Source organism: Megalobrama amblycephala, linkage group LG18 (genome assembly GCF_018812025.1).
Source record: "Megalobrama amblycephala isolate DHTTF-2021 linkage group LG18, ASM1881202v1, whole genome shotgun sequence".
Taxonomy (NCBI): Eukaryota; Metazoa; Chordata; class Actinopteri; order Cypriniformes; family Xenocyprididae; genus Megalobrama; species Megalobrama amblycephala.
The window spans coordinates 3,074,062-3,101,849 of NC_063061.1; the positions used below are offsets into that span (position 1 = coordinate 3,074,062).

Below are 27,788 nucleotides of genomic sequence, written 5' to 3' on the forward strand. Positions count from 1 at the left end.
TTTCAGATAAAAGCTGTTCTTTTGAACTTTCTATTCATCAAGGAATCCTGAAAAAAAAGTACACAACTGTTTTCAACATTGAAAATAATCATAAATGTTTATTGAGCAGCAAATCAGCATATTAGAATGATTTCTGAAGCATCATGTGACACTGAAGACTGGAGTAACGATGCTGAAAATTCAGCTTTGCATCACAGGAATAAATTACTTTGTCAAATATATTTAAATAATACACAGTTATTTTAAATTGTAATAATATTTCACAATATTACTGTTTTTTACTGTATTTTTAATTAAATAAATGTAGCCTTGGTGAGCAGATGAAACTTCTTTTAAAAACATTAAAAATCTTAGTGGTTCCAAACTTTTGGACTGTACTGTATATGTGTTCAAACGAGTAGGATAAAACACGAAACTATGAACTATGATGGAAACACTTTTACCGAATAAATTCCTTGATGCGCATCAAAAAAGACATGACTTTGCAATGTAACAGCATATCTGGACCGATCTCATAACAACCAGCGGACCGGTATTATTGCACATCATCTGAAATGCTGTTGTTGGTCATTCTGTTATGCCTGATCAAAGTCTGTCGTTAAGAATCAAGGGTATGTACATTTTTGAACGGGTCATTTTTATAAATTCAGCTATTTTTTGACTATATGTAAACATCTTTTATGCAAAATATCTTATTCAAGACAGTACTAAATAAAAAAAGAATACACATTTTTTCTCTTAACTCTTATTTTGTTAAAATAATTAACATTTTGCAAATTCTGCAAGGGGTATGTAAACTTTTGAGCACAACTGTGTATATATATATATATATATATATATATATATATATATATATATATATATACAGCTATGGAAAAAATTAAGAGACCACTCCAAGTTCAGAAATCAATGTTAAGTGGTCTCTCTCTCTCTCTATATATATATATATATATATATATATATATATATATATATATATATATATATATATATATAATTTCTTTTTTTCGTGTGTGGGACGCAAGGGGGCGTACATGGTCTTAAATTTGATTTCACTCAAGCTTGTCTTAAATCAGCTCCATGAAATTGAATTAATTTGACACACTGACTGAATATGCACAGGAAAAGTTCATTTTCATTGCCATTATATTAATAGACATATGGATTAGTTTTCTTTCTCTTTGATTTTATTTTTATTATTCATGTATTGTTATTAGGAAGCACCTTACAATCAGCTGACAATTCATGACATTTTCAGATCCACAGGGAAACGAAACAACTCCAGTCAGCAAGTGGTAAACACAAAACTGTATTTCGATAGAACGACGTCAGCTCATTTAAAAATCCTACTATGGAGAAAATCCAGTCACATTACCTAATTAATATTCATGATCCACGCCTTCAGTAATAACTGGCGCCCGCCTACCGACGCTGTCTTTCAGCCAATCAATTTGGACCACTGCGCGAAATTCGCGTTACGTAATTAATATTCATAAGTTCAGTCTTTGCCATAGTAGAGATCGCTTGCGGTTCTGTCAGGGATAGTAACTACGCAAGTGCGCACTCTGAAGGGAAGCTGCAGTGTGCCAGCCCCCTCCTCACACTAATGTTTATGTGCTTTGTCAGCTGTGTCTTGTCTCTTGCGCAAACTCCGGACTTCGAGCCTGAATCTCAAGCTTTATCTTCAACTATCTCAAGCTTTCTTATCACGTCGTGTCGCTCTACTTGACCCACCCCTTTCGGACCTTGAGCAGACCCAACTCGGTCCAGACTATTTTCTTTTTTTTCTACCCCCTCCCCCTCTTAACTGTGAAACATGACATTAAATTCCAATAAAAACGAGCCTGCTGTCATTCTGGAGCGTGTCAACAGCGCGCGGACAGCTCTCTCGGATCTCTATCTGGAACAGCTGCTGCAGAACAAACCCAAGCCTGACAAGGTAAGAAGATTCGCATTAAACAACCCATTTCCTCGTTTCAGCATTTACATTTGACGATCGGATGTTGACCGTGTCTGTCGATAGTTTATTATCAGTGTCTCACACACAGATATAAGAGTTTCTTCTGTACATAAGGGATGTGCTGGTCCAGACTGGTGCAGCCCGGTTTGACATCAGCATCATCACACTGCTGCTCAGAACAACTTCCCTCTCGATAAAATTAGATATTTTGACGATTTCAGCTAAAATACTTCGCAGCATAACTATCAGAAATGTTACATGACTCACATTGAATACATTATTGAATATTATTTTCGCATGACGCATCGTGACGTCACGTTGATAGTAGCTGGGAAGTCCGACTCTTTTCTGCGAATCGGTTCTTTTGAACAGAACTTTAAAGATTCAGTGATTCTTTAAATGCCATGACGTTTTGTTGTTGTCACGCGGTGCATATTAGAAAATCTATTTTAAAACATTAAAAATTCGAGTGGAGCCATATGTAGGCACATTTGTTATTTTATTACGTTTTTTTCCCCTTTTATTAATAAGGGTTTTTATTTGTTTGTTTTTTGTAATTTAATATGTCTGATGCAGCATGGATGTGAGTATGTCAAATATATTTCCAGTACGTTTTACATGTTTTATTTATTTAATTTTTTTCTGTTTAGCTATTCAGCAACTTTTATTCGGAGAAGAACGAATTAGTCTGCTTTGTGAACAAATCTTTCAGACCGGTTTAGTGAATCGGTTCACCAATTCATTGAAAATAAACGATTCATTTACGCAATCGCTACATGATGGATGTTTGTGCGTCGTTTCTCACTGAAACAAATAAATCAAATTATATTAGTATATCATTTAATGCTGGTGGGTATTTTTTACACTGTGTCTTGAAACATATTCATATGCTCTCAGATAACTTTAAACAGGCCTACTGTTTCTACTTTTTGCTGATGTCATACTCGAGTCACCAGTCATCTCAAATTACTAGTTTATGCAACAACAAAAAAAACAAAACAAAAAAAAAGAATTTGTATTTCTTAAAGGTTGCTCTTTTATATCAGGACACCTAATAGAGTTAATTTAGTTTGTGGGGTTTTTTTTTTTTTTTTTCAGATTTTATTTTATTTATTTTTTTCTCGACACAAGTGAGTCAATTGTGGACATAAAATATTGAGTTTTAATATTTAATGTAGATATAATAGCTCAGTAAAGTCTCAATTTAATTTTGTTCCTTTCGAGTAGAAACTATAGAGACAATAAAGTGATCACATTATCATTCCTATGGGCTGGCAGAGATAATAATCATAGCATATAATATTCATCCTAAAATCACAATCATACTTTACATGACTGTATTGATAATTAAATCAATCATCATAGTAATGTCTCAGATTCACACATCAACTTATCATAATTACCGATCTCTCTACTCTTTACTTGTATGAGTTAATGTCGTTAACTGCTTTTCCTTTTGCTACCAGCAAAAGAAAAGTTCAAAAGAATTATGATTTTTCATGTCCAATTTTGTTTACCAATTTTTTTTTTACAACCAAATGAGCTGATTCCAATATTAACTGCCGAATTTTTTCTTTAAGCAACAGGTAAGAAAGATTGAAAATGGTACATGAACATGAAATTAAATTACAAGATATCTAGAATGGTCTGACTTTATTGTAGCTTTGTAAAATTACATAAAACCAAAATAAAATGATCTAAAACATGTTATGAATCAAATTATGTCAATGTAATTTTAAGATAAAATAAGATTACAATCCTACACAGAATAGGCTATATTGCCTTTTTTATGGCTTCACAGACTTTGTAATATGACATTTTGGGAAATTACTCCAATGAAGTCACAGATGGCCAGTCAACCTGTACATCTCTACCTGGGACATTGTGTTTGAAAAGGTAAAGACATTTAGTTGTGAAAGTCTAGTGAAGTAACAAGGTTAATGATTGTTTCCTGAGATAAACCTCTTAAGTCACTGATGATGTGACAATAGTACTCATGTGGTGAGAATAGGATTAGTGGCAGGAGGTTTGCCATATGAAGTCACATTAGTTAATCTTCTTGGTCCAATGTGTGCTCTCTAATGGTTTGAGCGAGACCCACTGAAACTACCCATGCATGATTATGGATTTTTTTCCCTCGCTCTTCAAACTGAAATTAACGTCTGAGGGTCTATGGGCGGGTCCCTCTGTTTTCATCAAAACACCAGCAGGAGGGTTACATGTCGATGATATTACGTCAGAGTTCTACTGCTTGTGTTGTTAGAGATGCTGCACAAAGGTTTCTGCATGTATATGTATTAGCTTTTTCAGATATTTTGATGCAGTGGACGAAATAAGCTCACACAACTTTCATATGCTTGCAAAATCAGACAACAGAAAAAGATGAAGGCGAGCAACCACTTTTGTTTATGCAATAAAAGCCGCAAGACATTAAAAAAGTTTAAAACCCACCTGTCCAGCGTGCTTCCCAGCAACACGTCCCACAGTGATTACGCATTAGGTCAGTAGGTGGTCTTTTGCGGCTGTTCGAACGCATTCGACCACATGAGCGTTTACACTATGAAAGCAATCTGTGTTTTTGACCTCTGGAAGTAGTCGAAAGTGGACAAGCTTTACACCTGTATTTAGTGTTGTCCACTTGTGATTGGACTGACAAAAATGCATTTTAATACCAGGGGAAAAAAGGCCTTTGATTCTCTTAATCGAACAATACGTAATTTTCGCCGCTAGAGGTCGCTTACCCCTTATTTACACTGCACGCATCTGGGGCGCGTTATGGCTGCGACGCGGCTACCGGAGTTGATCCGCACCTACTCTAGTCAATGCTTGTGTTTACACCAGCCGCACCGCGCCACGTTTCAGAAGCGGCCCAGAAGCGGCTCGCTGCGCAGCTTCGCTAAAGATAGACACCAAGTCTATTTTTGACGAATGCCGCGTCCAAGCCGCGCAGCTCAAATATTCAGTCACAGGTTTATTTGTGTTCAAACAGCTGCACTGAACAGCGTCCATTAGGGCTTTTAGTCCAAAAGTGTGCATACTTGGAGAAATATATATTTACACAAGCTAGTTTAGTATTTATTATAGACAGAATCATCATTTCTATTCATTATCCACTGATTTATGCAATCTTGTGGCCATTGGTGGCTTCCTGCGCTGTTTGTTTGTGTTTTCACTTCCCTGAGAAATGTTTCTATGCATGAAACATGGAGCTAATTAACACATGATTATGATAGTATATGATTTGTATGAGATTTTCATGAGGTTTGGGGTATTTTCATCTCACTAAAGGATGTTTACATTAGAATACGTTAGAGTTTGTTGGGAAATCATATCACACTGCTCAGACATTCCAAGATCCGATAAAAGCCGATTGAACGTGTTCATTCGTTGTAAAAACAAACTCCGACCAATGCCAACAGATGCGTCAGGGGTAACACACTGATCCGACAAACTCAGACAGACGTGTTTGTTGGCGTTTGTCTGTGCTGTGTGAGTTGACCTTAAAATATTCAAATGTAAATTCATCTGGTTATTCGGGCTAAAAAAGTATTTACACTTTATTCCTCTCAAATTGATACACTGATCGAGCCACATTAAAAATCAAAATACAGATTACCATATGGGCAGAAAAGAGAAGATTTGGCTGATCAGCACTGGCACCATCAAGTAAGTGTTATATTTACATATAGCATGTGAATAAAAGATTGTATTTATATGTGTTTTGCAAAGACACATTTAATTTTTTTTTAATCAGATAGCAGTTCAAGCGAACAAGATTCCCAGAAGCGGCTCGCTGCGCAGCTTCGCTAAAGATAGACACCAAGTCTATTTTTGACGAATGCCGCGTCCAAGCCGCACAGCTCAAATACAAAATAAAGTCAAAATAATAACCCTGTGAAGACTCCTGCTCATATTTCACATCACTAGGAGGCCAGAAATTGACGACAAGAGATTCGAAAGTTGAAAAACTTGAAAATGTTTTGTCCTTGTCATCCATAACTGGACTTTTAAATGTATTAACTTCGTCTGTAGGCTACAGCAAAATAAAGTATGGCATAGCAATAAACACAATTAAACTGGACAAAATATAACCATATAGACATTAAAAACAACGTCGGACAGGCAAATCTAGTGGTCTAGAAAATCCAGCCGTTTTGCATCTGAAATGCTTCTGGTGTGAGTTGACACCGCGTAGAAGACGGAACAAAACCTCGCTGGAGCCATAACGCGCCACATACACGCGCAGTGTAAACAAGGGGTTATTCAAAACAAAGGCATAGCTTGATGATGCCTTGATTTTGTGGAATCATGAGAGGTTTTGTCTTCATGCCTACAGCCGGTGGAAAAGAATCTGACGAGAAATCATGTTCATGGATGAGATTATGTATTAAAGATTTAGTAACATTACTGTTGTATGAAGCAGCGTGTGGCTGAAAACCATTGGAGCGGATCGAGGCCGCTGGAGCGATTGCTAATGAGAGACGAGCGCGACACACATCTCGAGAGCAGCGAGCTTTTATTATGCCACGGTTGAGCGCTTCCGCTTCTTCCGGTCAAGCGTATGTGAGGTAACGCAGCGCTGCGTATCATATTTATACATGTATTTCATACATTTGTGTGTTGAAAGTTGTTATAATGCTACTCTTTGCGTTTGCTCTGCGGCTGCTATGAGACACTTATTGCACACTGCAGTAAGCTAGGTCGATATTAGGCATGGTAAAACATGGCACTCGCGGTAAATCAAGAAAATGAGATTTAAACTTACTGTGTTGAGCTATATAACGTGATTAGTTTTCTGTCGATGAATGAATCCAAACAGTTACTCACCTGTCTAATAAAACACATAATATATTAAAGTGTCTCTGGATTTAAACATTCTTGGAAACATTTGCGATAATCTAAGTACATAAGTCAACAAAATATATAACACTGTTCTAATGGTTTTTGGATATTTTAAAATATTACATATTGTGCATTTAAAACAAGGCATCAACAAGATGGCAAATACTTTACCTTGTTTTTTAGATATATTGGTGTAGAGATTGCCAATAAATCTTTTTATGCAATAGTCAGTGTACTAAAATCTAATGTGTACAGTAAAGCTCCACTGTGTAATTTTATGTTAAATCTTAAATTGAAATCAAAATTTATTTTACAGTACAAACTATGGAAAGCTTAAATATACTCCGATTCTGACTGTCCTGATATTATCTGCTTACAGATAAGCTAATATCAGCGCTAATATTGGCTGATAACATTATGGCATTGTCATATATAGATCAGAATATCACTTGTAAATGGATCTTTTGACTGGGCAAGTAAGCTACCGTAGCATAAACCACTTTAACTCTTTTTAAATGAGAGTCATGGAGACAATAAATTAAACAGTTTGCTTCAAATCTACTTTGATTAACCAACATCTCATCAGAATACTAAACCTGTATGTTAATATGTTAATATCTCTTCTGCTCAGAGCATTATGGGTGCTGGCTTGCTGGCAGCAGCACCCTCTTAGTCATAGACCTACAATTCTTCACCAGTCAAACTGAAGAAGCACAAGCTTTCTATAAATAGAAGCCATAATTTTCTCTGCAGATAAAGGGGGGAAGTCTGGAGAACAGTTTGGGGCTGCTTGTGTAAATCACAGTGTCCCTGCATTGTGTTTGCTTTAGATAAAAGCACCAGACATGTAGCTTCCCTGTTCACACATGGGTGATTGTAAGTGCAGAGACTACTGGTGTACATGGAGATGGATATTCCCCGTGTAAACTTTCATTACTGCAAACAATGGGTTCAAGTTGGTCAGGTAAATTGGCTGCACTGACCGACAGAAAAGTGACTTATTGTTTACAATAGACAATGGGCCTTTTTTTTTTTTTTTTGTGAGTACACCTTTATACTGTATAAATATAAATTAGCTGGACCATTTATTTATTTATTTATTTATTTGGTTTGTGTTAGTATAATGATTTTATGTAAACTTTATGTGTAAAGGCCAATTCACATCGCACAGACAGACGCCAACAAACACAGACAAACTTTGAATCAGAATGTCTTTACGTGCCATTTTTTGCCTGAAAAGAGGGCGTACAAAACGAAAGAGGTTGTGGAGGAAGCCGTGGTTGGAAAGATTTACGTTGAGAACTGCAGTTGATCTGGACAAACTGTTTCATTAGAAAGATTAAATACTTTAGCTTTGATATTTGTTCACTGTTTATGCTAAAATTCAGTTGCAATGACAGTAATCTCTTAATTTATGTCAGGAGTGCAAAATAATCAATTGGTAACTTATGATATTTTTAAACGTATTCATATTCAGTCACAGGTTTATTTGTGTTCACACAGCTGCACTGAACAGCGTCCATTAGGGCTTTTAGTCCAAAAGTGCGCATACTTGGAGAAATATATATTTACACAAGCTAGTTTAGTATTTATTATAGACAGAATCATCATTTCTATTCATTATCCACTGATTTATGCGATCTTATGACCATTGGTGGCTTCCTGCGCTGTTTGTTTGTGTTTTCACTTCCCTGAGAAATGTTTCTATGCATGAAACATGGAGCTAATAAACACATGATTATGATAGTATATGATTTGTATGAGATTTTCATAAGGTTTGGGGTATTTTCATCTCACTAAAGGATGTTTACATTAGAATACGTTAGAGTTTGTTGGGAAATCATATCACACTGCTCAGACATTCCAAGATCCGATAAAAGCCGATTGAACGTGTTCATTCGTTGTAAAAACAAACTCCGACCAATGCCAACAGATGCGTCAGGGGTAACACACTGATCCGACAAACTCAGACAGACGTGTTTGTTGGCGTTTGCCTGTGCTGTGTGAGTTGACCTTCCAAAATATTCAAATGTGAATTCATCTGGTTTTTCGGGCCACAAATGTATTTACGCTTTATTCCTCTCAAATTGATACACTGATCGAGCCACATTAAAAATCAAAATACAAATTACCATATGGGCAGAAAAGAGAATATTTGGCTGATCAGCACTGGCACCATCAAGTAAGTGTTATATTTACATATAGCATGTGAATAAAAGATTGTATTTATATGTGTTTTGCAGAGACACATTTAATTTTTTTTAATCAGATAGCAGTTCAATCGAACAAGATTCATGAAGTAACCCTTTCAGGCAGATTGGTCTACATGGTTTGGAAGATGACACAGCTAAAACTCAGTAGTGTTGTTTTGGCTTGTGTTCGCTCAATGCAGTCTTCATAGATCAGTAGTGTGTTTTGTTCCCAAGGGGCACAAAACTAAAGAGTCAACACACTGCAGGTATCCGCCAGAGCCATCTAGTCTTGTTTCACACTTGTTTGGGTAAAGTGCACTGCAGTGCGTATCTCCAGAACTCTTCTTTGTTTTAGATTTGTTTGCTTGCTTCGGATGGAGATTAAAAGACTGTAGAGTTTCAAAATGAAGTGATTATTTACATGATTTCAAATGTGTAGGAGTGTCTTGTTTATTGCTGATGTTCCTTTTCGTGTTCAGCACTGAAAATCAGGTGACCGATAAACGTCTCAAGCCGACACTGCCCTGAAAACAGAGGGGGGTTTTCTTTGTCTGTAGAGTCACATGACAGTCCTGACTCAGTGAAACTCTAAAGTAGGAAGTGTAGCGAGCTGAATAAGGATATTGTCGCAGACCATTATTTTGCCATTGGGAATGAGGATGTGTAAGGGCCTGCCACAGATTCTCATCGACCTCATATGCACTGGAAATGTTTGGGAGTGTTCAAATAAAGTGCCTAATTAGCATTACAGTCAATGGTTATGGATTTGATGAGAATATGACCTCTGGCTGCTGTAAACTGTAATAGCTGTAGTTATGCCAACACTGAATTCAACTTGAAGTGTTGATTTCACAAGACCTGAGTCAACATGTTTCTTCGCATGGACACGCATTAGTAGGTTCTCTTTAGCTGACCCACGCATTGATGTTTTATCAGCCAAATCATGGCATGCAACCTTTGCTCAGGATGTATAGCTGTTTCCTTTCAACATGTGACTTCCCTCTAATGACGACAGCTTTGTCAGCAGTGTGAAGCGAATTTACAGGAGGCTTTACTGATGATTGGTCTCCAAGCTGGTGTGGTTGATATCAACTGGCAGTGGCAGCTGGTGGGATTTAAAATAGCGGAAGCATACTAAATTATAGCGGACTGGGGATCCAGAGGATTTCCTTTTTCTTTTATTTTTTGTGAACAGTAGAGTGACAGCTATAACTGTAAATATATAAACCTGACAAAAGACTTGAAATATCTGAACATCTGAACAGTGTCTGGAGGTGTGGTAGTATAAGCGGAATAATTGACCCCGGTCTGTTAAATTATTAGAAAATAATGCAAGGTGTAATGGCCTTGTAACGTCATAACCACCTCGGGTGTGCATTATTTTCTAATAATCCAACGGCCCGTCATTAATTATTCCTTAGTTACATTTATAGGTATCATTATAGTTATTGTCCTTTAAGCCCTATGGAATCCATTTTATTTTTTTTCCCAAATTTCCATTTTAATTTTCTGAAATAGTAGGACCCTGTGAAATGTTTTTTTTTTTTTTTTTTTCTGAAATTCTGTGTTGTTTATTTTATTTTTTTATGAATTTATGATTTAGTACAAATTTATTATCAAAAACAGTGGTAATAAAATGAAGGCAAAAAACATTACAAATTTATAATCTTTTAAAATGTAATCAAATTAAATTTAACAATTCCCTTTATTTTATTTTATTATTTATTTATTTATTTATTTTTGGCAGAGGAAGTGCTGCAGAGTTCTGTTAAAGTTAAAACATGGACAGAAATTCTGTGATGTCCTTAAAGGCACCATGAAATCAATATTGACAATTTTTATTTTAAGAGAATATTGCAGTATTTGTTAAAAATTAATTATCTGTGATTTAAAAAAAAAAAAAAAAAATTAACATGGATTCATAATCTTTAATCTAAATAACCCCTCTCTCTTGTAACAACGTCTCTTCTTTAAAGGGTTAGTTCACCAAAAAATGAAAATTATGTCATTAATGACTCACCCTCATTTTTGGGTGAACTAACCTTTTAATGATGCGTTTACTGCCGTGAGGGCGTGGCAACCTGTCACTCACATGAGATTCACCAATAGCAAACCACAAGCATCCAACGATTCAATCCATTCCTGATATTCTCGGATATACATCACAGTAGGGAAGAAAAGACTATAGCAACTTTTATTTCATGCTGACTTTAAAAAAAATAAAAAACTGATTATTAATATTATTATTATTATTATTACTTTGAGAAGTCCATTCTAGCTACTGTACAATAGTAATATATTTCTGTCACAATGTCTTCAAAACCAAACTCAAACTAAACTTTTATTTTGATTAAAAAAGTAGACTGTACGATTAATGCATTATATTCAAAGCCTTCAATGTCCCTTTAATCACTTTATCATGAAAGACCCTGGAAGTATCTCTGTTTGTATACTAAGTACAGTAAGAAAGCAGTGTTTTTTACCCTAAACAGGTTTGACTAGAGTCTTCACAGCAATGTGCACTGGCAATTGTATTTTTAACTGACTCAACTTGTGTGTTTAAGGGCATTGAGACATGATATTAAAATTGCACCTCTGCCTCTGGTCTTAATGTGTCTAGGCAGATGCTATATTTATAATGAATTGAATTAAGTGTAAACGTATATGAATAAGCATGTGTTTCAGGATTATCATACAGTATGTGTGTGTAAATGGGTTTCTGCAGAGAATCCATACGATCAGGAAACACTAGAGCACTGATTTGATTTCCTTAATGTAGTCTCCCAGATCTGGGACTTCACTTTTGTCCTGTTATCTCACTTACACTAATGGACCCAGTCATAACCCTGTTACCTTCATTGTCACTATCCTTTAGGCTAACTTAAATGCAGAGCATCTGGCATGCTTTGATACAAATACTGGCTTACAGTACTTTTCTCATTGAGGTTTAGACAAAAGCATCTTTTGATAGTTGATTATGACCTGAATGTCATATAATGTGTCATAAATGTTAGTTTTTATTTGTATAACACTTTTCACAATACACATTGTTTTAAAGTAGCATTACAGGAAATCATGATGTTAATATGTATAATATCTTAATATCTTCATGCATATAGTGGCATTTAGCAGATTAGAGCTGGATGATGATGTAGTTTACAAATTGTGATGATATATCGCAGACTAATCAAATTTATTTGTTCCATTTGTTAAACATTTTGCTGCCAAAACTTGTCATGTGTCAGGGATTTCCAGTGTTTTTGCACTGCTGTTTTGCACTAAAACTTTAGGTGTGTCAAGTTAAAAGAATGAAATTACTCATGACTCATGACAAGCAAGATTTGTGTCATTCCTTGCTTTCAAAAACAACCTCTTTCAGCAGTTTCTAATAACTTAAGATCCATGGTCCACTGGAAGGGGCCAGATATAATACATGTTGATGAATTGCCAAAGTATAAAGCCATGCCATTATTTTTTTACCAAAAAATAGCCACAAATGATTAAATGAGGAATGGTAGCTGTGGGGGTAAAGTGTGCCATTGGCTCAACTAAAATGTTTGAAAATTGTTTCACTATATTCACATTATTAAACTTTTTGCTGGCTAGTTAGATTAATTTCTGCTCATTTTCCTTCTCTAGGGCCTTATTTCCTTGACTTTTTTGGGCATACAATGGAAGTCAATTGGCTCCAATACTGTTTGGCTACCAACATTCTTCATTTGTTGCTCTCCACAGAAAAAAAGTCATTAAGTTTTGCCATGACATGAGAGTGAATGATATCAAGTTTTAATTTTGGGGTTAATTTTATCTCTGACTTTAAGTAAAAAGTGTCACATCTTACCCACTGTCCCTCATGTGAGACCTCATGAAGGATTTCACAATGTGGGAAAACATTATACATCATCACAATATCTAGCTGACACCAGATTATGCTGGTTATCAAAACCTGACATCAGCCAATCGTCAATCATCATGTCTTGAAAGCCGAGTTCCAAAGTCCTGATCATGTAATAGTAGTAATGTGGTGTAAACTTTGCCCTGATCTCGGATCATTCATGCGTTGTCATGCATTTGCTGAATATCAAGTGTACGTAAGAGCCTTTCTTAGATCACTGCTTGAAGGGTTGTAAAAGTAAGACATGGCATTTTTATGCATGTCTTCATAGTATGATTAAAATGACTGACTGCTGCCCCCTATAGGTCCACTGCTGTGTCTGTGAAAGCAGATGATTGACAAACTGAGCATCTCTGTGATATAATTCTGCTCAAAAATAATGCTTGAGGGCAGGTGATATACTTCTGACACGAAGAACAAAACGGTTACTTTGTCACGTCAGATCAAGCACAAGCTTGCATTTTTTCCCCCCTAAAACAGGCTAGTTTGTTGAAAAATTGACTATTCAGCATACAGGGAAATACAGAGATGATTAGAGCCATTGTTATGTATAAACAAAAGTAACAAAGATTTGCAACTTTATTCTTATGTGAATAAAAATGAACAAAGATGGGAGTGAAAATATGAATGAAAATAATTTTTGAAAAGTTGGTTATAGAAAAAAAACAAACTTGTGTATTGGACTACTCTATTTAACATAATAACACTGAAGCATTAAAGAAGGTACCATTATTATCTTCTGAGGAAGTTTGTTTAGTCATGCTAGTTGAAATCAAGCCCCCTCATCAGACAACGTAACCATGCCAACCAGTTCCCAGCATTGCAGGATTTAATGAAGTGTTAAGATGTGACCGTTTAATCGTTAACCCAGGACAGATGTCCACAATGACTCCTCAATCCATATTACCACGTTATTTTATGCCTAGACAAAGTGCTGATATATATGTTTGGATACACTTTATTTTAAAGTGTTCTTGTTACAGTGTAATTATACATTTAAGTACTGGGTAATGTTAATTAAAATTTGTATGTACAAAGCTAATTATTAGGATCTCAAAGGTATGTTTCCTGTAATACAGAGCTTAATGTGATCCGTGTTTGCATTCCCAGGCCGCCATGCAGACATACGACAGCAAAGCACAGGAAGTCTACAGCAACGGCAGCGCCGGCCATATGAACGGCAAAGACGTAAACAAGATGAGAGAAGTGGCCTTTGAGAAGAACCCCTCTGAGCCACTGGTAATATACCTTTTATTTTCATATGTTGTATTGTCTTTTGTATTTACGAAATCAAAATTATTTGAATTCTTATTATTTACATTATTTAAATTATTTAAATTCTCTTTAAAGGGATATAATTCACAGATTAATTCTGTCATTATTTTGTTGGCTTGACAAATCATGCTTGCAACATGCTAATTCATGGTAACAACATGCTAGAAAAGTGTTAAATCGTGTTCGATAAAACATGCTCGAAACATGTTAACTCATGCTAGCAATCTGCTAAAAAATGTTAGCAACATGTTAAATTGAGACTGTCCTCCTCCAAAAAATGACCCTATAGGTAGTTTTTCTTCAAGCACCTTATTACGACCTATATTTACGCTTTAAAGTCATGCGCCCTCTAGCAGGCGTAAAAATAATGACAGTGTCATGTTACGTCTGCCATCATGAAATGACGTATGACTGTCGTTACCAATCAAAATGCGTGTTCATTTAAATGCAATGTGTGGACTTTTAGCAAAACTCATTTTTATATTAACGACTACACCCACCCCACCCCTAAACCTACCCTTAGTGATTTATAGTGCATATACACTTTATGAGCACATGCGTTCCCTGGCATCGAACCCACGATCGTATGATCACATGATTGCATATTGTTATATATTGCAATGCTCTGCCAATTGAACTACACGAAACCTGAAATACGATGCAGATAAAAGGGAACAATGCATTAAAATGAAAGTGTCCTGTTGTCGATAGGGGCGCAACTTTAGTAAACGCTCCTATGGGTCGTATTTCAGGGAAGTGACAAACGACCTATATGGGCGTATTTGTTGGTTATATTAATGTTAGCAATATGTTAAAACATGTTAATTCATGTTAGCAAAGAGATAAAACATGCTATCAAAGTGGTAAAACATGCTGATTCATGTTAGCAACATTCTAGCAATGTGTTAAATCATGTTAGCAATGTGCAAAAACATGTTAGCAACATGGTAATTCATGTTAGCAATGTGGTAAAACATGCTAATTCATGTTAACAATAGCCGCTTTTCCACCGTCGGGCCGAACGGCTCTCATTGTGTAAACGTTCCATTCCGTGCCAATCCGGGCCAGCAGGTACGGTTCCGGTTTCATTTTCCACTGCGGGGCTGATAAACGGCCGTTATTTGAAATGTAATACAAAAGCGTCAATCATTGCCTTGGTAACGCAACGGCTTACTGTTATTATGAGATGTAAATAATGACCGCTTTATGGAGGATGATCAGATATTTCTTTTAATTTTATTATTAACTTGCGTTTACGTTGCTCAAATAGAGCGCTTAGCCAGTTACAGAGAAACTGGTTGCCAGGAAACAGACAAGTGACCAATTCTGAGTGGCGACGTCACTTCACGGATTGTACCAGCATGATTCAGCACGGTTAGACAACCGTGCCGAGAATTCCGGGCCAAGGTTTGCAATCATGCCGTGCCGAACCAGGCTCCAGTGGAAACACATCTGGAACCGTTCCTTACCATTCTAAGAACCGTTCGGCCCGATGCTGGAAAAGCAGCTAATGTGTTAAAACATGCTAGCAAAACATGCTAATTAGTGCTAGCAAAGTGCTAAACCTTGCTCTAAATGTGATAAAACATGCTAGCTACATGATAATTCAGGTTAGCACAGTGTTAAACATGCTAGTTCATGCTGCTAGCAGAATGCTAAAACATGCTTATTAATACTAACAGTGTTAAAAAATGCTAATTCATGCTAGCAACATGCTAAAACATGTAAGCAAAATGTTAAAACATGTACGCAACATGCTAATTCATGTTAACAGTGTTTCAAATCATGCTAAATCATGCTAACAATATGCCAAAACATGTACGCAACATGCTAAAACATGTAAGCAAAATGTTAAAACATGTACGCAACATGCTAATTCATGTCAAGTGTTTAAAATCATGCTAAATCATGCTAACAGTATCCAAAACATGCTAGCACCATGCTAAAACATGTAAGCAAAATGTTAAAACATGTACGCAACATTCTAATTCATGTTAAGTGTTTAAAATAATGCTAAATCATGCTAACAGTATGCCAAAAAATGCTAGCAACATGCTAATTCATGCTAGCAGTGTGTTAATTCATGTTAATAACATGTTAATCATGTTAACCTGTTAATTCATGTTAGCAACATGTTAAATCATGCTAGCGACATGATAAAACATGACTTTTTTTTTCTTTCTCTAGTAAAAACTTTAAGCTTTTCAAAGTTATTTCAAATTTCAGACACGGCTTTCTCAAGCCAACATCAAAGTTTGTCATCAAACTTTACTCATCTAGTTTACTTGTGTTGTTCCATACTTGTACACTGTTATTTATTTTTTGAATGGAACAAAAAAGGAGTATTTTAAGAAGATCTTATCCAACCAATGACAATTCATAGTGACCATGTCTGAAAATCAGTTTTGAAGTCTCTAAACAGCAGAAGAGTAATATTGTGCTCTGTGTCTGTTCAGGGTGTAACTCTTAAGCTGAATGAAAAGCAGAGGTGTACAGTGGCGAGAATATTACATGGAGGGATGATACACAGACAAGGTACAGTGGATTGTTGGTTTGTTTGTTTGTTTGTGAATAATTATGCAGTTTCCATTAGGGATGTCCTGAGCCCGATCGGTATCTGGCCGATTGTGCTTTTTTTCAACTGATCGGTAACAGCAATCCTTTATTTTACGTCATCTGTCATGCAGTTGTCATGCAGTAGGTGGCGGTATGCACCTTCAGGTGGGTTTGCCAACCGCTGTTAAATGGTCGTTAAAAAAGAAGCAGCTAAATTGAACCAATGAGGTCTGTTCTAGTGCGTCACTAAAACATACATTCAATCATATTTGGTGCACACTTATCATTCAAAAGTAATTTATTTACTGTTTATTTGTATCTGCCATCAGACTATCTGAGACGTCATTACTGTGGGTTGTGTCTTGCTTCAGACTTGACTGACAGCAAATATTACAAAATGTGACATTAAAAAGTGTAAAAGTCACTCATTTTTATAAAGTAACACTGTCCAACAGCGACACCCACAGGTGAAGTTACAGTGGGAGGCTTGCCTCCTCTGTCCCCATTGACTTTAAACAGGCCCCCTAAAGCATGCAGTGAGTTTAGTGGAGGTAATTGAGAATGAATGGGGTGAAGTCACATGAGAGGAGGCAATGCCTCCATCGTGCTGTGATTGGATATGATCGGTTTTGATTTGATATGATTGGTTCACGCGATAAATCCCGCCTCTTGTTTTTGTGCGCTTTCTCATTGGCCTGAATGAAGACAATGATGCTGTTAATTGGAAGACTAATTAAAAAGTAGGTAAACAACTCAGCCATTTCACCGCTTTATGTCACGTCAAAGTCAAACTTAAAATAGCTTGAAAACATGATGACTGTGGGGGTTTTTAGTGAGCAATCGGCTTGGGGAAATTGAAGGTACATTTTTTGTGTCAGTGTCTGTGACCAGTGCATACAAGCTTGATGACTGCTGAAAATAAGTTGACTATTAAAAAGAAAAGCTAAACAATAGTTCACAAATAATATATATTGATTAAATTGTTACTGCCTTTAGTTATTATTTTGGAATAAATGTAAAAAATGTGTAAAAGCACTAGCTTGATGAAATTTATGCTTGGTTTTAATGAACAAAACACATAGTTATTGCAAAAAATACAAAATAGAATTGTATTTGGTATCTCTTTTTTATGTTATGTCTATTTAACCAGGAAAATTAAGAATAACAAACATAAATTTAAATGTGATATACTGTATATAAAAAAATGTGGAGACTTTGCCTCCTCATTTTAAAACACTACCACACACCACTGATTGGCAGATACTCAATATTCAATGACTCGGATCAGATCAGGGGCACAAAAAAATTTGATCGGGACATCCCTGCTTTCCTTACAGCTCAACAGCTTGACACTTTTTTCTCTCTCTTTTTTTTTTTTTTTTTTTTTTTTTTACAGGTTCTTTACATGAAGGCGATGAAATCGCAGAGATCAATGGGAAAAGTGTTGCTAATCAAAGTGTAGACCAACTGCAGAAGATTCTGGTGGGTTGTTGTGTCATTATCAAAGTGTGCTTATTTCAGAAATAACACTTTAAAAAAGAAAATACTAAAGTGTGAACTGAATGTAATGTTTTCTTAATTGCAAGTTATTGTGACTTACTTTAAAGTAAAATTTAATTTGACAAAAATACAAGTGTGTTAAGAAACGTAATCATACTTTCTTTAAGTAAGTGGCCTTTTATTTGATTAATATTATATTATCAGCAAGTACAGTGTTTTGAAATGTATAATTAGAAGTTTTGAAGATTTGAAGTATGACTGAAGTGCACATTCAGTGTAATTAACCACACTTCTTTTTCAGAATGGGTGTTGAGGAGTAACTAAGTGAAAGTAGTGACCTACCTACATTACTCAAACTGTGTAGCTTTTCCTGTTACTTATGTTTTCTCACAAGTGGTGTAGCATGAAAAAAAATGTAAATGTCACATTGTTTTGTGATAGTACACAATGAACTTGAGATTTCCTGAAAAATACCAAGAAATGTCTTTAGTCTAATTTTACATTTTTACACCATGTTTTGTAAATGCATAGTAAAAATGAAAGCATATATAATGGCAGCATTTGTGTACAACGACCAGGATGATTTTCAGTACTGTATACCAAAATTAGAATGAGACATTTTTTGCTTTATGCTAAATAGAATTTTTCTGTGAAACTGAGCAAAGAAAGCATCAGTGTAAATTGCTACTGTCTGTTAGTAACTACTACAATTTCAAAGCAGCAGTTTTTAAGAAGAACTGGCACTCTGAGTTGTTTTTGTGGTCATGTTACTGTTGATTTGATGTTGTTGAATGTTGTTTAACATTACAGAAAGACACAAACGGTGTTGTCACATTGAAAATCATCCCCAATCAGCAAAGTCGCCCTATGGCATGCGAGGTGAGTGAAACAACAGCTAAATCATTCTCACATCCTGCCTATTTCTTGCTTCAATACATATATATATATATATATATATATTTATGATCACAATCTACTCATCTCGCTTTACCTTTTGATTTGTAAATATGCGCTCAAATTTGATCACTTATTTCTTTGTCTGTCTATTCTGTATCCTTGATTAAATTAAGGTTTGAGGTTTATCATGGGAATGGGAAACCAATGAAAGACACAGGTGACTATTTAAAGCATCAATAGCAGATAACTCTACACTTACTTTTCTCATTAGATGAAGTAACTTCAAACCCTCTTCTGCCATCTGCTGGTCACACAGCGTCAAACGGCACAGCAGTGAAACCTATAAAACATTGTTTGACATTGTGATGAGCTATGGCAGGATCCATCTAGAGGTTTGCTTATCAGTTTTAGACTGTAGCTGTAGATATTGGCACTAATATCTATCTATCTATCTATCTATCTATCTATCTATCTATCTATCTATCTATCTATCTATCTATCTATCTATCTATCTATTTAATCATGTCTATCTGTCTGTCTGTCTTTCTCTTTTTCTGTCTGTCTTATATATAAAATCAGCATATTAGAAGGATTTCTGAAGGATCATGTGACAATGAAGACTAGAATAAATCACAGGAATAAATTACAAAATATATGAATAGAAAACAGTAATATTGTAATATTGCTTATTGTAACAATAGTGCTATTTTACTGTATTTTTGATCAAATAAATACAGCCTTGATGAGCATTAAAAAATCGTAATTATTCCAAAATTTTTGACTGGTAGTGTATGAGAATTATATAAAAAAAATGAATGCATCACATACGGGGATACTTTTTTCTTATTACAGCAGGATAATATTTATATACATACAGCATGAATTACAAAAGTAGGACGTGTTCCTGGATCTTTTGTTGACCCTGGAAACACACAAACAAGACGTTTTATTTAAGTGTGATATTAGTGTACTTATTTTAAACTAAAAATAAGAAAGTATACTTTCAGTCATGTACTTTTTATGTACTTATGAACATAGTAGTATATGTAAAATGCAAACATGATATATAAATAGTAAACTAAGTATTATGTTCACTTAAAAAAACTTACAAGTATACTTGCAGTGTACTTCAGTATACTTCAGTGTACTTGAATAAACTAAAATGTGTGCTACAAGTACTAAAATAGTAAACTACTAGTATACTTATAAGTTCACTTGTAGTACAGATGCAGTACAAATGAGAAATGTAATTGTGAACTATTTATGCACTTAAAGTTTTCTACTGTTACACTTATAGTACACTGTAGTGCCCCTTTTACAAGATGTAATGTAAGTCTCTGGTGTCCCCAGAATGTGTCTGTGAAGTTTCAGCTCAAAATACCCCACAGATCATTTATTATAGCTTGTCAAATTTGCCCCTATTTGGGTGTGAGAAAAAACATGCCGTTTTTGTGTGTGTCCCTTTAAATGCAAATGAGCTGCTGCTCCCGGCCCCCTTTCCAGAAGAGGGCGGAGCTTTAACAGCTCATGCTTCGGTTGCTCAACAACAACAAAGCTGGAGAATCTCACGCAGCCAAAATGAGGATTGTCAGTAACGGTGTTCAGCCTTACATTGTTCAAACCGGAGTCGCCACTGATGGAGAGACTCAGGAAGAAGTTACAACTTTTAGAATGAAACCGTTTGTTGTAGTCCAAAAGAAAATATCTCTCTCTGCATTGAACTTTGAGCTTCGTAACTTTGCAGATGTTGCTTATGCTCAAACAGCAACATTACACACTAACTAAAGTTAAAAAAGTGAAATCATAATCAACCACCCCTTTAAACGTATACTTTATATACTAAAAGTTTTAAGCAGTATTGAAAAAGTATACTTACAAGTTTACTACTAGTACATTGATATTACTATTGATATTAGTATCAGCTATAGTATTAGTATACTTACTACATAAAATATACTTAAAATGTACTTGAACATTACTTAAGTATACATAATAAAATTAACTTATATACTTAGTATACTTCTTTTTCGTAAAGGGAAACCAACCCCTAAAATTTGAAGACAATGACAAATCATCTGATAAATCATCTTTATGAAGCACTTGTGACGGTTTTATGAGAGAGTAATGTTTTCCGGATAATGTTTTTACAGATGTATATGAGGGCACAGTTTGACTATGACCCTGTCAAAGATGACCTGATCCCATGCAAAGAAGCTGGCCTGAAATTTAAAACGGGTGACATCATTCATATCATCAATAAGAAGGATCCAAACTGGTGGCAAGGGAAGGTGGACAGCTCCTCCACAGACTTTGCAGGACTCATGCCTTCTCCAGAACTTCAGGAATGGTACGTTCTGACCTGCATTTGTTTTCCTGTATTTGAAGACAGATAAACATTTGCAAGGACTCAGTTTAATATCTCCCTTTCTTTCACAAGCTAAACATTTCTGATGTTTCTTCAGGCGAGTAGCAAGCAAAAGCAAAGCGACACGGGAAGGCGGACAGTCCTGCAGTCCTTTTGGCAAGAAGAAGAAATGCAAAGACAAATACCTTGCCAAACACAGTTCAAGTTAGTGAGGCTCACCTCTTTATAATTTCTAAGGCCTGTTTTCTGTATAGAGCTGTAGATGCACTAGCATTAACTGATTAATTTTTTCTTCTTTAGTCTTTGACCAGCTTGATGTAATATCCTATGAAGAGGTAGTGAGACTTCCTGCATTCACCAGGAAAACTCTGGTTCTGATCGGTAAGCATCATCAAACTTATCAGCTTTAAATATTATGTCTCCATTGTCTTTGACACAGCTCAGACTAGCAAGGAAATCATGGGAATGGAGGATTTATGTGTCACATCATGGTTGTAGCAGGGTAGAATAAAATGCAGGGTTTAATCGCAGCAGTTTGTTCATTTTCCAAAACGTAACAAAACACTCTGAAAATTCTGATGAGCGATTTCAAAACATTGCTTCATGAAGCTTTGAAATCTTTATGAATCTTTAGTTTCGAATCAGTGGCTTTGTGCGTCATAACTGTTTTGAAACATTTCTCTGTGAACCCATGAATCATGCGGATTTCTGAGATTCGCCCCCCAGTGGTGAACTAATGAACAAGTGTCTGTGGTTTTTACCTGATCTCTGATCAGTTTTATGCATTTGTTGACGTTTCATTTACACATTAGTATAAACGAATAATAGTAGTTGATAGTCTTTTATTGGCCTGTTTAGCTGAGCCATTCATGGAACAAACAAAACATGACCTTAATATTTATAAAAGAGCACATATTACACTTGATATTTAATATTATTAGATGTTTAGTTAATTGCATTTGATATATTTTATTTCAAATAAAACATTTGCAATGTGTTTGTATAAGGTGTTTTTATTCATGTTTGGCCTGATTTTTTGTTGCATTTACACTGTTCTGAACAGCAGGGGTCACCAGCGTGTGGCGTTGCGAACACTTGAAAACAGTGAATCATCTCTGTGTAAATTGCAAAAACGTGAAATCTGTGAAAACGGTGATGTCATGCACATGCATATTACATGTTTAGTCTATCAACCTTATTTTGATAACAATGAGATCGGACACTGAACAGAACAGACACAAAGCTTAAATACACAGGGAGATGATCAAAGAAACTCAGAACAGGTGTGTAACTAAATCAGTAACCATGACAACCAACTCAAAGCACTCAGACAGGCAGACAAAACCCAAATTAGAGCACAAAGCAAACAGACATTATACAGAATACATATCATCATGGACCCTTTTCACAGACTGTGATGACGCGTTTGCACAGTTATTAACGTCATAAATCTAGCTCAAGTTCTTTTATATTTTCTTTTTTAAGTATATTTATAAAACTGTACTTTGTGTTATATTACCTTGGCGTTAAATTTCAGAAAACTAGTTAATGTTGCTGTGAGTGTTTCTAATACAATGGCTGAGGGAGTGACATGTTCTCTCTTCTAACCAGTCAATAGATTTTTTTTTTTTTTTTTTTTTTTTTTTTTTTCCTTTTTTGAAAAGGCATCAAAACGCCATTGTGGAGTTGGAAGAAATGGGAATAAATACATGATGAATTTCCATTCACCACTATAGAAGTTTATCAAACTATTATGATTTCAGCTTCTGAAAACCCCGGCAATGTTAAAAAGAATCCATTTATAAAATATAAATTGCCATGTAGATCCACAAAAATGAGCTTAATATTCAAAAATGCATTTAATTTCAAGTTTACTGGTTAAAATGTGTTATTTGGTGTTTCGCTCTTGTTTACAGGTGCACCTGGAGTTGGAAGGAGCCATATTAAAAATTCACTGCTGAGCAAATATCCTGAGAAGTTTGCCTACCCAGCACCACGTACGTACAGCGCAGCTGCATCCCTTCTCACTTTAATTTTCTTAACTCCAACCTGTGTTTAGGAATGTTAATATTTGAACAGAGCAAAACTGCATTATATACGGTCACAAATCAATGTGGATACCCTGCTGAAAAATCCAGCATTGCTGTTGACTAGCATAAGGAATGTTTTGCATGCTGGGACCGGCAGGGGATGCTGGTTTCTGGTTTGCTGGTCTCCAGCATGAGAAGCAGGAGTGCTGGTTGAGCAGCTCAGTTTTGCTTGAGAACAGCTTGACTGTTAGTGTTGGGTATCGATACAGGTGACCCGATTCGATTCCGATTCTGATTCACAAGATCTCAATTCGATTCCATTCTCGTTTTTCGATTCCATTCCATTTTTTCCCCATTGCTTTTCTATGTAAGCATGCATTAAATGGACATTTTAACACAGCGCTCAAGTTGAAAGAAGTTCAACTTTAAAAAATGTGTCATTAGAACTTATGCCTTTTTAAAATTAAATCCTTTTTTAAAATGCCCTGCTTCTTGTGTTTTAAAATGCAAAAAATTGTTTAAAACACTTAAGGCAGAACTTTTTTCTGCAAAATATTTTATAGTTTTATTTTGTTTTCCTACAAGCAGACAAAATCAATTTTACTCGAGAAACAAAACTGAATAAGATATTATGACTATAAGAAGATATATCTTACAAGGATGTAAAGATTATTTATTTATTATATATTCTCTGAAAACAAGTTATACAGAGTTTTGCTTCTTAAATAAAATATGTCTTATTGTAAGGATGTTTACTGGAAAGCATGACAAAATAATAAATCATTAATACATTTTTTCTTTGCAGACACCACTAGACCTCCAAAGAAGGATGAGGAGAATGGCAAAGAATATTACTTTATTTCCAACGATGAAATGACCAAATGTATTGTCGGGAATGAGCTACTTGAATACGGCAGTTACCAGGGACACATGTTTGGTACTAAGATCGAAACTGTCCACAAGATTCACGAACAGGGGAAAATTGCTTTGCTGGATGTGGAACCACAGGTAATCAAACACTGTTGAGTCAGCTATCAACTAAATTAGCATAGCAATTGATCCTTAGCATTGTGGTGACAAGTGAGAACTCACATTTTCTTCAAAATCTAGTTTGTTTTTATTTCGATGAACCGTCAGTATTTCTAGCTTTGTCAGTCAATTGCTTTCTGAACTCTTTGTTTTTTTTTTTTACCAGACGCTGAAAGTTCTCCGAACGGCAGAGATGGCTCCTCTTGTGATGTTCATTGCTCCTACTAACACTGCCAATCAGGTTAGAAAAGTAATTATTCAGGCTTTAAACCCCAGGGGCTGGATTCACAAAACATTCTTAAAGTGATAGTTCACCCAAAAATTAAAATTATCTCATGATTTACTTACCCACAAGCCATCCTAGGTGTATATGATCTTGTGTGAGATGAACACAATTGGAGTTATATTAATAAATATCCTGGCTCTTCCAAGCTTTATAATGGGAGTGAATGGGGCTCGAGATTTTGAAGCCCAAAAATGTGCATACATCCATCATAAAAGTAATCCAGAGGGCTCCAGGTGGTTAATTAAGGCCTTTTGAAGAGAAGCAATAGGTTTTTTGTAAGAAGAATATAGTAAGTTGTAAATATGGATATTTTTCTTTTAAAAAAACCCTTTATTAACCCCCTGGAGCCGTATGGATTAATTTTATTGAAGGATGAATGCACTTTTTTTTGGGCTTCAAAATCGTGAGTGCCATTCACTCCCATTATAAAGTCTGATAGAGCCAGGATATTTTATAATATAACTCCGATTGTGTTCGTCTGAGAGAAGATAGTCATATACACCTAGCATGACTTGAAGGTGAGTAAATCATGGGATAATTTTCATTTTTGGGTGAACTATCCCTTTCAGAACAAAATTGTTCTTAAAGGATTAGTTCACTTTCATATTAAATTTTCCTGATAATTTACTCACCCCCATGTCATCCAAGATGTCCATGTCCTTCTTTCTTCAGTCGAAAAGAAATTAAGGTTTTTGAGGAAAACATTCCAGGATTTTTCTCCATATAGTGGACTTCACTGGGGTTCAACGGGTTGAAGGTCAAAATTACAGTTTCAGTGCAGCTTCAAAGCATTCTACACTATCCCAGACGAGGAATAAGAGTCTTATCTAGTGAAATGATCGGACATTTTCTAAAATAAAAATAAAAATGTAAAAAGCTTACGCTGTATGTCCTACAACTTCCCTATTCAACTTACGGAAGGAACGCGGTGACAGTTCCGTTTTTCCATAAGTTGAATAGGGAAGGCATAGGACATACAGTGTAAGCTTTTTGAAGAATACGGAAGGCGGTCTGGCGGAAGCACTTGCAAGGCGATCATTTGTGTTTATAAAGCATATACATTTTTATTTTAGAAAATGACCAATCGTTTCACTAGATAAGACCCTTATTCCTCATCTGGTATCATTTAAAGCCCTTTGAAGCTGCACTGAAACTGTAATTTTGACCTTCAACCGTCTAGAGGCCATTGAAGTCCACTATAAGGAGAATAATCCTGGAATGTTTTCATCAAAAACCTTAATTTCTTTTCGACTGAAGAAAGAAGGACATGGACATCTTGGATGACATGGGGGTGAGTAAATTATCAGGAAAATTTAATTTGAAAGTGGACTAATCCTTTAACTGCTGTTATGAATATTTTGTATTCCCCATATTGCTTCTTAAGACAAAACTTAAAAAGAATTCAAATTCGTGAAAATAATCTTCTTAAAAACTAGAGCTGTCACTAATTATCATTTTGGTAATCAAGTAATCGGTTGATAATTTTGAAGATTAATCGAGTAATCAGGTTTTTTTGTGTGTGTGTGGTAATAAAAATAGACCTAAGTGAACAAAAGCCATTAAAATGACTTGAAATACATGTATAATAACAATGAGGCAATAATAATTGGTTCAAATAAAGTATCTAAAGCAAGTAATCATTTGGTTTTGTTGAACAACACTGTTAAAATACATAATGTAATATACATAATATAAGCAATCAACTTAAGTACATTATAACAAATGCCAACGACCTGGTGATTGTTGTTGTGACACTTCCAACTTCCAACATGATCCATTCCTTGTTTATTATTGGCCAAAATACATTTAATTCTAATGTCCATTTAATCTTTAATATTTGGCCACTTCTTTATGATAGAAATGCTACAGACATTGTCATTTCTTGAACAACATGTGGACATCAAAACATGCAAACTCAGAGCGAGGGTTTAAACTTTTATTTTGAAATTGAGATGAACAAAAGTGAACAACAGCAACCCAAACAGCATATGCAGAGATGGAGTTTGTCATTCTGAAACGCAGTGCATATATTTATTTAGAATCTTCTTTTGTGTTCATTTTTGGGTGAACTATCCCTTTAAGAAAAATATTTGAGAACCTCCTAAGTTTTTTTTTGTTGTTGTTGTTGTTTGTTTGTTTTTTTCAAGAATTGCGCTTAGGAACATTTTGTGAATCTGGTCCCAGAAGCATGCTTATGACCTGAAGTTTATAATATCTTTGTACACAAGATTTGTAATCTAAGTTTCCATTCTACTTTTCAGTCAGAGGCATTGCAGAACATCCAGAAAGAATCCGACGGCATCCTCAGTGCATACCGCCACTTCTTCGACGAAATGCTCGTCAACAATGATGTGGATGAGAGCGTTAAGGGTGTAGAGGAGGCCATCGAGAGAGCCTCCTCGACCCCACAGTGGGTACCAATCTCATGGGTGTACTAAAAACCCCAGTCTCTTTCCTCAATCTCCCCTCCCAAAATACCACACGAGTGAACCACTCTCACACGGTCATCAAGACAGTTTGCACATGAATAAGTGGTTTATAGAATGTTTGAAAAAAGCAATAAGTTTGTTCTTTTTGTTTAATATGTGAATGATTTTCAAATGCCAGAGTGCTGTAACCGTACCAGTACAGTATATATATAGCATTAAGCGATGACATTGTTAGCGATGCAAAAAGGACCTCTACTGTGATTCCAAATACCACTCAGTTCATTAAGGTCTGTTGGTTTTTGATCTTCCCTGGAGTTTCAATGTGTTTTTATACCATGTGCCATGGTGTTCTTCTTAAATATAATTACATTAAAAGAAAACATGTTAAAAACACAGGGAAATAGTATCAATCTATATTTGAAAGCAGGTTTGTCTTGTCCTGAAATGTTTCTCATAATGATGTATGTATTTACCTCAAGTCAAAATGTAAGGCACTTTTAAAAGAACTGAATAAACGTCTCCCTACACTTCA

At 35.5% G+C, this 27,788-nt stretch overlaps 1 protein-coding gene across 1 annotated transcript; it reads left to right on the top strand.

Moving 5' to 3' along the window:
* The first annotated feature begins 1,536 nt into the window (after positions 1-1,536).
* On the top strand, positions 1,537-27,788 carry mpp1 (MAGUK p55 scaffold protein 1). The gene is made up of 12 exons (XM_048165606.1): positions 1,537-1,939; positions 14,000-14,128; positions 16,621-16,699; positions 18,117-18,202; positions 19,031-19,099; positions 21,268-21,464; positions 21,580-21,686; positions 21,783-21,863; positions 23,399-23,479; positions 24,318-24,520; positions 24,708-24,782; positions 27,089-27,788. The coding sequence occupies exons 1-12, from the start codon at positions 1,817-1,819 to the stop codon at positions 27,263-27,265; spliced, it is 1,407 nt and encodes a 468-aa protein (XP_048021563.1). The 5' UTR covers positions 1,537-1,816; the 3' UTR covers positions 27,266-27,788.

Coding starts and splice junctions, on each gene's coding strand:
- mpp1 (XM_048165606.1), top strand. CDS start 1,817: ATGACATTAAATTCCAATAAAAACGAGCCTGCTGTCATTCTGGAGCGT. Junction 21,465..21,579: donor TCTCCAGAACTTCAGGAATG/GTACGTTCTGAC, acceptor ATGTTTCTTCAG/GCGAGTAGCAAGCAAAAGCA. Junction 21,687..21,782: donor CCTTGCCAAACACAGTTCAA/GTTAGTGAGGCT, acceptor TTTCTTCTTTAG/TCTTTGACCAGCTTGATGTA.